This window comes from Hylobates moloch, unplaced genomic scaffold (genome assembly GCF_009828535.3).
Source record: "Hylobates moloch isolate HMO894 unplaced genomic scaffold, HMol_V3 SCAFFOLD_6, whole genome shotgun sequence".
NCBI lineage: Eukaryota > Metazoa > Chordata > Mammalia > Primates > Hylobatidae > Hylobates > Hylobates moloch.
The window spans coordinates 105,378,767-105,391,083 of NW_026652281.1; the positions used below are offsets into that span (position 1 = coordinate 105,378,767).

General features: G+C 46.9%; 2 protein-coding genes across 3 annotated transcripts in view; one reads left to right on the forward strand and one right to left on the reverse strand.

Moving 5' to 3' along the window:
* Nucleotides 1-301: 301 nt before the first annotated feature.
* Nucleotides 302-1,925, reverse strand: LOC116471449 (non-POU domain-containing octamer-binding protein-like). The gene is given in 2 exon segments (XM_032756003.2): nt 302-1,430; nt 1,432-1,925. Coding segments are annotated over 2 exon segments (1,404 nt in total). The 5' UTR covers nt 1,803-1,925; the 3' UTR covers nt 302-397.
* Nucleotides 1,926-5,686: 3,761 nt separating this feature from the next.
* Nucleotides 5,687-12,317, forward strand: part of WWP2 (WW domain containing E3 ubiquitin protein ligase 2) — a 188,404-nt gene continuing 181,773 nt past the window's right edge. The window contains exon 1 of one of the 2 annotated variants that reach the window (XM_032157790.2): nt 5,687-5,757. The gene's annotated coding sequence lies outside the window, so the exon portion shown is untranslated. The remainder of the gene's footprint in view (nt 5,758-12,317) is intronic. The other variant, XM_032157791.2, reaches the window with a different exon arrangement.

Genomic DNA, 12,317 nt, shown 5'->3' on the forward strand with positions numbered 1-12,317 from the left:
TTGGGCGACAGAGTAAGACTCCATCTCGGGGGTGGGGCAAGCAAATGAAACAAGATGGACAAAACAAAAAACAAAAAACAAAAAACACGGAATGATCAAGATTAATGGGCTCTAACTGGATCTACTTTGCCATGGTTTCCCCAGGCCCTCAACAATCACATCTGAGACTTCAGGAATGCACCACACAGAACTGATTAAACAATATACCACATAGAATTGACTTGTTTAATACCATCCCTCCCTTGTCCTCTGCCTCCAGCATACTCCCTAGAGTAGTACAGGCAGGGTAGATCTAACTATTGGAAGGAATCCCTAACACTTTTCCAGGGTAGAATTCTGGCTAGTCCAAAAAAGGTCCTTCTTTTAAGGGTTTTGAGAAACTAGACACTGCAACTTATTAGTATCGGCGACGTTTGTTTGGAGCAAATTCAGCTCCAGGAGCTGCATGGTTGAATGCAGGAGGAGTTCCACCAATTGCCCCAATTCCTTCCATTGTAGCAGCCTGACCAAAACGTTCAGTTGTTGATAGGTTCAACCCCAAAGTTCCATCTGGCATCATAGCGGCAGGTCGTGGAGGAGCTGGGGTACCAGCTGGCACAGGAGCAGGGGGCAAGGCACCTCTGCTGTTTATGCCCATAGCACCTCCCATAGCCATCTGACTCATCCGAATCTCCTGCTCTCTCACATCAGGGAAGGTTCCCTTGAATCCTTTCTGCTGCCGCCGCGTCATTTCTTCTTGCTGCCGCCGCATCTCTTCTTCGTGGTTCCTGTGCTCTTCCTCCTGCCTGAGCTCCAGTTGCTTTAGCTTTTGCACCTCTTGGTTGTGCAGCTCTTCCATCCTCCGAAGTTCTTCTTGGCGCCTCATCAAATCCTGTCTCATTAGCATGACCTGGTGCTCATGGTGTGCAGCCTCCATCTCCGTCTCAGGCTTCTCACGAGCCTCCTTGATGTTGTGGTCCACTTGGTCCTGCTGCTGCTTCTCCATCTCAATGAGTGCCTTCCAGGGCATGGCATATTCATACTCAAAGGAGCCAGGCTGTGCAAATCTGGGTGGTTGCTCTCGTTCTTTGTGAAATTGCTGGTTTTTTATAACCACCTTCTCTGGAAGTCCCTCTTCATCATCTAACTGGTCCGTGGGCTCCACAGTCACAGGACGAGGAAATGTGGTTAGCCGGAAGGAGCTTTCACTGCATCTGTGCAGAGTTTTCTGAGCAGCTGGCTGCCCTGAGAACTCAACAATGCCTTTTCCTGAGGGCCTTCCTTGATCATCCACAATGACCACAGCCCTCTCTACCTGGCCAAACACAGAAAAGGCATCTTCCAGCAGTTCGTTGGACACATACTGAGGAAGGTTTCGACCTGTAAGGGATGCACTATGGCAGGAAGAGCGCACACGCAGCTGCTTTCCACAGGGTGGCATATTGTCCAGCAATCTCCGCTAGGGTTCGTGTTTCCAAGCGGATAAAGCCAAATCCTTTATCCTTATGAATGAAGACTTCGCCTGCCTTTCCATATTTCTCAAATAGTTTGCTCATTTCTTCCTCAGTGATGTCGGGAGGAAGATTTCCCACAAAAAGATGGCTTCGCTGGGTGAAGGTCTTCTCTCCTGGTTTTCTAGAATTCTTCAGGTCTATAGTCAAGCCTTCACTTTGGCTGCTGGCCTGTTGCCCATTTGCAGGTATTGGAGGTGGTGGCAGCTGCTGCTGTTGCTGCTGGTGGTGCTGCTGCTGGTGGTGATGTTGTTGCTGCTTTCTTGGAGTATGGTTTTGCTTCTCCAAGTTAAAAGTTTTATTACTCTGCATTTTTGCACCCTCAACTTCGATTGAAGACAGCAAAGTACCTCCCAGTTCCCTCTAACCTTGACTTCTCCTCTACCGATTGGTCTCTGGAGTAACAGCGACGCTACACGTCCTCTCCCGTCCCGAGAAAAGCTTTTTTTTTTTTTTTTTTTTTTTGAAACGGAGTCTTGCTCTGTCGCCCAGGCTGGAGGGCAGTGGCATGATCATAGTTCACTGCAACCTTGAACTCCCAGACTCAAGTGAGCCTCCTACCTCAGCCTCTCGAGTAGCTGGGACCACAGGCCCACACCACCATGCCCAGCTAATTTTTTCATTTTTACTTTTGTAGAGACGAGGGTCTCATCATATTGCCCAGGCTGGTCTGAAACTCCCGGGTTCAAGCAATCCTTTAGCCTTGGCCTCCCAAAGTGCTGGGATTATAGGCGTGAGCCATGGTGCTGTTCCTGAGCCACGTAATTACCCATTCTGTTATACTGACTGCTGCTTATATGCCTTAACTTCATTTTGAGCAACGTGGGGCCAGAGTCTCTCTAATTTGTCTTAATAGTCTCACCCCATCTCCCTAAGCAACACACATAATTTGGTAGCAAATAATTCCTTGCTGAATTGAACAGAAGGTGTATTTAGTGACTTCTAGGTTTCCTTGCAAATCTGAAATTTTATGATTATAAGATCCGGTGAATTTTGCTGAATGTTGACTTGGGTCTTCATCCAAACTTTCTTCATTAAGTCTTCACTCCAATTGTATTCCTCAATTGTCATTGATCTGTCCTACCCCAAAAATCCTTCAGTGCTTCTGAAGGTCGCCTTTCAGCAATTACCCAAACTCGGTCTTTCTCTTTTTTTGAGGTGGCGGGGAGGGGACTGAGTTTTGCTCTTGTCGCCCAGGCTGGAGCACAGTGGTGCGATCTCAGCTCACTGCCACCTCTGCCTCCCAGGTTCAACAATTCTCCTGCCTCAGCCTCCTGTGTAGCTGAGATTATGGGTGCCCGCCACCATGCCTGGCTAATTTTTGTATTTTTAGTAGAGATGGGCTTTCACCATATTGGCCAGATGGTCTTGAACTCCTGATGTCTGGTGATCCACCTGCCTTAGCCTCCCAAAGTGCTAGAATTACAGGAGTGAGCCACTGCACCTGGCTCAACCTTTCTCACCACTCAGTCTTTTCATTATCTGGAACGTGCCTGTGCTACCTGTCCTAACAGAGTATGGCTGGAGGCTATTTCTCATTTTCTAGTTTATCATATCAATTTTTTTTTGAGACAGAGTCTCACCCTGTCATCCACGCTGGAGTCTAGTGCGCAATCTTGGCTCACTGCAACCTCCGCCTCCCAGGTTCAAGCGATTCTCAAGCCTCAGGCTCCTGATTAGCTGGGACTACGGGCGTGCGCCACCATGCCCGGCTAATACTTGTATTTTTTGTAGAGATGGGTTTTCAGCATGTTGTCCAGTCTGATCTCGAGCCCCTGACAGTCTGATCTGCCTGCCTTGGCCTCCCAAAGTGCAGGGATTACAGGTGCCAGCCACCGCACCCTGTCAGATTTTATTCTTTTAATGTGCAGTGCGTGCTCTTTGCCTGTCCCTTCTCCTGTTTGGTGAACACTTACTCAGATGCCACTAAATCTTTTCTACAGGTTGTTAAAAAAAAAAGCAACAAAAGATAAAAGATGAAATATGAAAGAAGAAAACAAACCAAAACCAACAAATGCTAGTAAGTCAAGGAAATAGTCTCTAATTTATCTAGAACAGAATTAGTAAAACTGCCATCAATGGAACTGGAGAAGTTTTAGTTATAGTAGTTTTATAAATGAGACTAATATAGGGTTTATTGTACAAAGACAGGACTGTATCTCCTTGAAAGTTAATCTCTTGGATTTGGAGTGGTACTAGAAAAAGTAGAGACTAAGTGTTCAACCTATTTATTTATTTAGATACAGAGTCTCACTCTGTCGCCCAGGCTGGAGTGCAGAGGCACTATCATGGCTCACTGCCACCTCCGCCTCCTGGGTTCAAGAGATTCTCCTGCCTCGGGTTGTGGAGTACCTGGGATTACCTGCCCCCGGACCACGCCCAGCGGATTTTTTTTTTTTTTTTTTTTGTAGTTTTAGTTGAGATGGGGTTTCACCAGGTTGGCCAAGCGGGTTTCGAACTCCCGACCTCAGGTAATCCACCTGCCTCTGCCTCCCAAAGTGCTGGGATTACAGGCGTGAGCCTCCGTGCCCCACCAACCAACTTAGTTTGTATGCATGATAGAATCCATCCAAATTCGAAGACCCAAAAATAACAGAATAATTAGTAAAAGTCTTTGAGGCTAATTACAGCATTAGTATTAATTTTAATCAATGGTGATTAAACTGAGCCTTCATTCAACTCGCCCAGAACATCAGTCAAGAATGTCGATTTAAAATGTTCTTGGAGGTTGGGAGCATTGGGTCACACCTGTAATCTGAGCACTTTGGGAGGCCAAGGCAGGTGGATCACCTGAGGTTAGGAGTTTGAGACCAGCCTGGCCAACATGGTGAAACCCCATCTCTATTAAAAATACAAAAATTAGCCAGGCATGGTGGTGGGTGCCTGTAGTCCCAGCTACTCGGGAGGCCGATGAAGGAGAATTGCTTGAACCTGGGAGGCAGAGGTTGCAGTGAGCCAAGATTGAGCCACTGCACTCCTGCCTGGGCTATAAGAGTGAAACTCTGTCTCAAGCAAACAAATAAATAAATAAATGAAGTTATTGGGCAGGCACAGTGGCATTCGCCTGTAGTCTCAGCTACTTGGGAGGCTGAAGCAAGAGGATTGCTTGAAGCTGGGAGTTCAAGCCCAGCCGAAGCAACCTATCCAGACCCATCTCTTAAAAAAAAATATTTCTCTGCTGGGTGCAGTGGTTCATGCCTGTAATCCCACCACTTTGGGAGGCCAAGGTGGGCGGATCATTTGAAGTGAGGTGTTTGAGACCAGACTGGTCAACATGGGGAAACTCTGTCTCTACTAAAAATGCAAAAATTAGCCAGGCGTGGTGGTGCACGCTGGTAATCCCAGCTACTCGGGAGGCTGAGGCAGGAGAATCGCATGAACTGGGGAGGCGGAGGTTGCAGTCAGCTGAGATTGCACCACTGCACTCCAGCCTGGGCGACAGAGCGAGGCTCCATCTCAAAAAAAAAAAAAAAAAAAAATTATCATCTATCTATCCACCTACCTACCTACCTGGAGTATAATTCATTAAGTTCTCTGTGCCCTGTAGTTGTAGATTAAGGGAATGCGATTAGATTAGTGTGTAGCGGCGTTTTATGGAGCCAAGCAGGAGTTTTTAAGCTTTTGTACTTTTGCTTCATGTCACAAGGACAGATGCCCCACAAAAGTTGAGATGTTTGTGGATCTTAGAAAAGTGCCTGGCACATAATAGGCGTAAGGTTGCCAGGAAATAGAAATACAGATACTCAATTCAATTTGATCTTCAGATAATCAACAAATACTTTTTAGTATAAATATGTCCCATTCTGTATTTGGGACATACATATTACACTGTTGTTTATCTGAAATTCAAATTTAAGTGGGTGTCCTGTACTTTATCTGGCAACCCTACTAAAGGAGCTCAATTAAGTATTTCCTGACTTAATAGACTGAAGGTCTCGTTTCACCTGTAAAATGGGGCTAGTACTTGTCCCTGCCTCCATAAGGTTGATGGGCAGAGTAAATGGCATTCAGTGAGCCCTCAATTTATTTGATTGCCTGGAACCATCCGGTGAGCAGAAAGCCCTTCCACTTTCAAATACAGAGACGATAAAAACGCCTCCTCGAGGCCAGATGTGCCCAGGCCAGGCCTAGGTTGCCCGCACCTGCGAGCGTGGCCAGCCTCTTCCGGGTCAGGTGACCGCGCGCGGTCACGTGACCCGGCCCGAGTGCGGGCGGTGGAAGGCGGAAGTAGGAGAGGAGTTGGGCGCCGCTTCTGTGGCCACGGCAGGTAGCGAGCGCTGGCGCGGGGGGCGCGGCGGGCTGGCTGCCTGCGCGGGGCGGGCCGGGGGCGGCGGGCGGCGCGGAGTGGGCCGGGGGCGGCGCGGCCCGGGCGCCGGGGGGCGGCGGCTTCCTGTGGGAGGGGCCTGGCGCGGCGGTTCCGGCCTCCGAGGAGGGGTGTCCCGGCTCCCGCCCGAGCGGGGTGGGCGCGCCGCGGCCGGCGCTGGGGGCTGCTCCGAAATGGGTGCCCCGGCCGCCAAGGGTGCAGCTGGAGCGAGCCCTCCCGGAAGGGGAGAGGAGCTTAGGTGCCCAGGCATGGAGAGGAGCGATCTTTGTGGAGGGATCGGGACCAGGGGAAGGGGCGACTTGGAACTGAGCTGGAAGGGGGTGCCTGAAAATGGGTTTATGGCGTGGAGCCAGAGGGAAGAAGATGCTGCCAGGACCCCGTCTGAGAGTCTCTCCCTTCCTTCCTCTTTGGAAATGATTGTTACCCGAGACTTTGATGACGGTCCCATTCAGATTTTAAACTTCAGGAGGGATCACAGAATCTTGATCGTCTTGCTTCCCTCGCGCCCACTTAGTCCTGCGTGGATAGGGTTCCACTTCTTGGAAGCCTAGCCTTTCAGCTCATTTTTCTTTGAGATTTTCCCTGAACGGGCCATCATCGAGGCTTTAAAAAACAAAAAAAGAAAATAAATTAAAAAAAGAAGTGTGGGCACTCTGCTCTGCGCGTAAAAATGGCTTTTAGCTTACACTGTTGACCTAGCCCAGCGTTACCTCAGCAACATAGTGACTGCTGAAATCTTGGACAGAGAAGTGTCTACCTAGACTGCTTTATGACTTTTTCTTCCGTTTAAATTATTCAGTTTCCCTTAGCTTATCTTGTGACTGCTTATCTTGACGAACTGTAACTAGGTAGGGTGGCTGAGAGGTCTGTGTTATGTTCCTTAGAACTGTGACCTGGATCATGATTTTGAGATTGAATACTTTGTTAAAGCCTGTTCATCCTCCTGTTTCTCATGTTTACTAAAATTTGCAGAAGCGAAAGGGGTTTGATGAGTGCGTTGTAACTGGAACGAATGTTCAAACTGGACATTCACAGCAGCCAGCATCGTTTTGGGTTACAAGTAGGAAAAAGTACTTTCCTAATGTATTTATTATGAGTTCAACTTTTTGGAGTTATTTGACAAACATTTAAAAATTAGTTTTTGTAGCAGCGCCTATGAGTGAGGTTGGGAAGGTGTATTCTCATTTCACAGGGAACAAACAGACTTAAGAGAGACGACTTGATTTTTAAAACAATTTATCGCTCTTTCTTGTTTGCTGGCCTCTTTTCTTCCTGCTAGATTGCAAATCCTTCAGTGGCAGGTTTCATGTTTTGTTTGGCTACTAGCCTAGTGCCTGGCATGTTGTGGGCACTTGATAAATATTTGGTGAATAAATGCATTTCTAAAAGTCACACCGGCGTAAGTGGTGACAAGGGATTTGAACCCAGGTTTTCTACTCTTTTTCTTGTCAGAGAAGCTTGTGATTATCTGTGTCATTGGTCCATATGAAAATAGGCTCGAGAGAAAGCTTCGATTGGCTTCTCAGTCTCTTTCACTTCATGATTACTTTCCCATTTACAAAGAGTGTATACCAACATCTCACTTAACCTTCCCTGTGAAATTGGGATGGTCAGTGTTGTCCCTATATCAGATGAAGAGACTGAGGCTTAGTGAAGTCCTTACTTTAGATTCCAGAGCTAGTAAATGAGTAGGGACTCAAGCCCAGGCCCTTAATCCTTATATCCATTCATTTTCATTTATTGACACAACAGAAAATTTTATTTTTGTTTTCTTTTGAGACAGGATCTCACTCTGTTGCCCAGGCTGGAGTACAGTGGCACGATCACGGCTCACTGTAACGTTGACCTGCCTGGGCTCGGGTGATCCTCCCGTGTCTGCCTCCCAAACAGCTGGGACTACAGGTGGGTGCCACCTCACCTGGCTAATTTTTGTAGAGACAGGGGTTTTGCTATGTTGCCCAGGCTGTTTTCAAACTCCTGGGCTCAAGCGATCCTCCCACCTCGGCCTCTCAAAGTGTTGCAATTACAGGCATAAGCCACCATGCCCAACTGAAAGTTTTATTTTTACATAATTTTTCAGGAATAAAAAGTGTGACATTTTAAGGAAAAAGATCACACAGAAAAAGTTGTGAATGTAGAATATGAGTAAATGAAGTTTAGAAAACGCTGTACTCTACCATACCTTCCTCTTCCTGGGAAAACATTCTTTCATTCAATGAATATTTGTAAGTACCCACTCTGTCTTGGCCAGGCATTGTTGTAGAGTCCAGTGTGGTGTACACTAGCCACATGGGGCTGTTGAGCACTGGAGCTATGCTGTGAGCATAAAATACATTCTGGATTTTGAAGACTTAGCATGAAGAAAAGTAAAATGTCTCATTGATACTTTTTATGTTATAGTAAACGATCATATAATGTATAAACATGTATGATAACATTTTGGATTTATTGAGTCAAATACAACATAATTATAAATAGTTGGTCTAGGCTGGGCGTGGTGGCTCAAGCCTGTAATCCCAGCACTTTGGGAGGCCGAGGCGGGCGGATCACAAGGTCAGGAGATCGAGACCATCCTGGCTAACACGGTGAAACCCCGTCTCTACTAAAAATACAAAAAATTAGCCGGGCGTGTTGGCAGGCGCCTGTAGTCCCAGCTACTCGGGAGACTGAGGCAGGAGAATGGCGTGAACCCAGGAGGCGGAGCTTGCAGTGAGCCGAGATCGCGCCACTGCACTCCAGCCTGGGTTCAAAAAAAAAAAAAAAAAAAAAAAAAAAAAAATAGTTGGTCGGACATGGTGGCTCATGCCTGTAATTCCAGCACTTTGGGAGGCCGAGGTGGATAGATTGCTTGAGCCCAGGAATTTGGGACCAGCCTGGGCAACATGGTGAAACCCTGTCTCTACAAAAAATACAAAAATTAGCCAGGTGCAGTGGCGCCCACCTCAGGAGGCTGAGGTGGGAGGATCACCCAAGCCTCGGCAGGTGGAGGCTGCAGTGAGTTGTGATCATGCCACTCACTGCACTCTAGCCTAGGTGACAGAGTGAGACCCTGTTTCAAAAAAAAAGAAAAAGAAAAGTTTCACCTTTTTGCCTGCCTCACCTTCCAGTACTGGGATACAGGCCCCCACCAGCCTGGTAATTTTTTTTTTTTTTTTTTGTTTTTTATAAGAGGGGTCTGACCTCGTGATCCGCCTGCCTCGGCCTCCCAAAGTGCTGGGATTACAAGCGTGAGCCACCACGCCCGGCCCCTTTTTGTCTTTTTTTTTTCCCACTTAACCTTGACTTGAAACCCAGCACTTTTTTCTTTTTAAAATGTGTTTCCTAGAAAAATAAAAAATTATAAATGTGGCTTGCACTTGTGGCTCTCATCTTATTTCTATTGGACAAACCTGTTCTGAATGCCAGGAATATAGCAGTACAAGAAAGGCAAGGATCCCCACCCTTGTGGATCTTCAATTTTATTAGAGAAGGGCACATTGATAACTAAGTATGATATGTATTATGTTGTAATAAAACAGGGAAGAGGGATGTAGGTTGCAGTTTAAATAGGATCCTGGTCAGGTGTGGTGGCTCACGCCTGTAATTCCAGCACTTTTGGAGGCTGAGACGGGTGGATCACTTGAGGTCAGGATTTCAAGACCAGCCTGACCAACATGGCGAAACCCCATCTCTACCCAAAATACAAAAATTAGCTGGGGGTGGTGGCACATGTGTGTAATTCCAGCTACTCGGGAGGCTGAGGCACGAGAATTGCTTGAGCTCGGGAGATGGAGGTTGCAGTGAACCAAGATCGCGCCACTGCACTCCAGCCTGGGTGACAAAGCGAGACTCCATCTTGCTTTTTGGAGAGATAGGGAGTTGGTGGGGGGTCTCACTTTTGCCCAGGCTGGTCTTGAAAACTTGGCCTCAAGCCATCCTCCTGCCTCAGCCTCCCAAAGTGCTGAGATTACAGGCATGAACCATTGCAGCTGGCTCAGTCTCTTAACTCTAAATACTGTGCACATGCTAACAGCTTCCATATGTGTATGTCTAGCCTAGGCCTGTCTCCAGACGTCTAGATTTAATTGCCCACAATATCTTCACGTGGATTCCTATCAGGCATTTTATAATCAACATCAACAAAATTGAGCCCCAACCCTGCCCATCTCAGTTAATGAAAATTCCATTCCTCCAGTTGTTCAAGCCAAAGATCCTGGAGTCACCCTTGACTTGTCTCTTCTTCTCACACCCCACATCGAACTCAGCTTGTCCACAAAGCCTACTGGCTGTACTGGAGAGTACACCCTGGATGCATCTTTCCCCTGGATGATGGCAACAGCCTCCTAACTTGTCTCCCTCTTCCACCCTGGCTGGCCTTCACTTTCTCCACACGGGACCCAGGGCAAGTCTGTTAATAGGCAGGGTGGATCCTGTCCACTCCACTGCCCAACTCAAACCCTCCAATTGTCCCAGCTTAACCAGAGTGAAAACCAATACCCTACAATGACCTGCAAGCCTTCCATGACCTGATCTCTCCCACACCCACCACCACCCTGACCTCCTCTCTCCACTCCTGCTTACTCAATCCCCCCCAGCCACACTGGCCTCCTGACTGGTCCCAAAACCTGCCAGTGGTACTCCTGCTTTGGGGCTTTTGAACTCTGCCTGGACCACTTCGCCCCTATTCAGCCACATGGCCCCTTCCTTCCCTCACCTCCTCAGATCTTTACTCAGCCGTCACCTTCAGAGAGAGGCTTTTCTAGGGATCCTATAATGTTATGTTATGTTATGTTATGTTATGTTATGTTATGTTATGTTATGTTATATGTTATGTTATGTTATGTTATGTTATGTTATGTTATGTTATGTTATTATTTTTGGAGTCTTGTTCTGTTGCCCAGGCTGGAGTACTGTGGTACGATCTTGGCTCACTGCAACCTTCGCCTCCCAGATTCAAGTGACTCTCCTGCCTCAGCCTCCCGAGTAGCTGGGATTACAGGCATCTGCCACTGTGTCCAACTAATTTTTGTATTTTTAGTAGAGATGGAGTTTCACCAGGTTGGCAAGGCTAGCCTCAAAATCCTGACCTCAAGTGATCTGCCTGCCTCGGCCTCCCAAAGTGCTGGAATAGTGTTTTTTTTTTTTTTTTTAATCTTTTTGAAAACCACAAGCTAATGGGTTTCTTTTTTTCTTAATGAGGCTACTCTTCCAACTGTGCATCTTTATAGCACCCCTGAAATCAATTTGAGTGCCAATTTCTGGAATTAGTCTGGCTTCCTGGGTTGGCATCCAGTTTAAAGGCCTCCAGGATGGATGGATAATGGGCTTTTTATGTTTAAAATATGTATTGGTTTTTTCAAACATGTATTGAATGCATGTTGTTTGTCAGACATCCCACCATTTTATACATTTAACCTTGGTGAGGTGAAGTGACCCTCACGAGGTCAGATAGCTAAGAAATGAAAGAGATGGCCATTTGAATCTTGGTCTTCAGAGTCCAGATCTGGTCCTTCTACCACTTATCATTAGTAAGATGGGTGGAGTGGCTATATAAACTCCCACTGGCATCAAATCAGTGAGTTGCTTTTGAGCGACTTTGAGTCCCTTAGGACTATTATGTGTCACAGGCAGAAAGGGAATTTACCATTAAGAAAGGCAGATTTATTAAAGTGTGAAAACACGTTGCAAGAAAGCAATGGGCAGCACAGCAGAGAAAGGGCTGTCTGCAAAGAGGCAGGGGATGGAGGGAAGTTTTACAGGGTCGTGTTGGAGGGGGCTATGTGGGGATCGATGCTTCTGAGGGCTGTTTGTGATTAATCATTTCTCAGAACAACTGTCCATGGTTTTCCCCCACCTGAGGCCCCTTCCTCTTTGTTGCTTACTTATCTTATTAGGACTCCACATTATGGACTCTGAAATTTCTTTTCTTTCTTCTATATTTGTTTTGTTTTTGAGACAAGGTCTCATTCTGTCACCCAGGCTGAAGTACAGTGGCATGATCATGGCTCACTGCAGCCTCAACCTTTTGAGCTCAAGTGATCCTCCCATCTTAGCCTTCCAAGTAGCTGAGAATATAGGCATGTGCCACCATGCCTAGCTAATTTTTAACTTTTTTGTAGAGATGGGGTCCCACTATGTTACTCAGACTGGTCTTGAACTCCTGGGCTCAAGTGATCCTCCTGCCTCAGCCTCCCAAAGTGTTTGGGATTACAGGTGTGAGCCACCACACCTGGCTAGGGCTCTGGAATTTCTGAGAGATGGGAACAAAAGGGAAGATGTTTCCCCTAGATGATGGGACAGGTTAGATTCTAACCAAAATCTTTTTAGAAGGTTGCAGTTCCCTGTTTTTCACCCCACCGCAGTTTATAGCAAATATTCAGTGATTTAAATCATTACTACTGATAATAACTGTTAAGAAAATACCAGCCAGGCACGGTGGCTCACGCCTATAATCCCAGCACTTTGGGAGGCTGAGGTGGGTGGATCACCTGAAGTCAGGAGTTTAAGACCAGCCTGGCCAACAT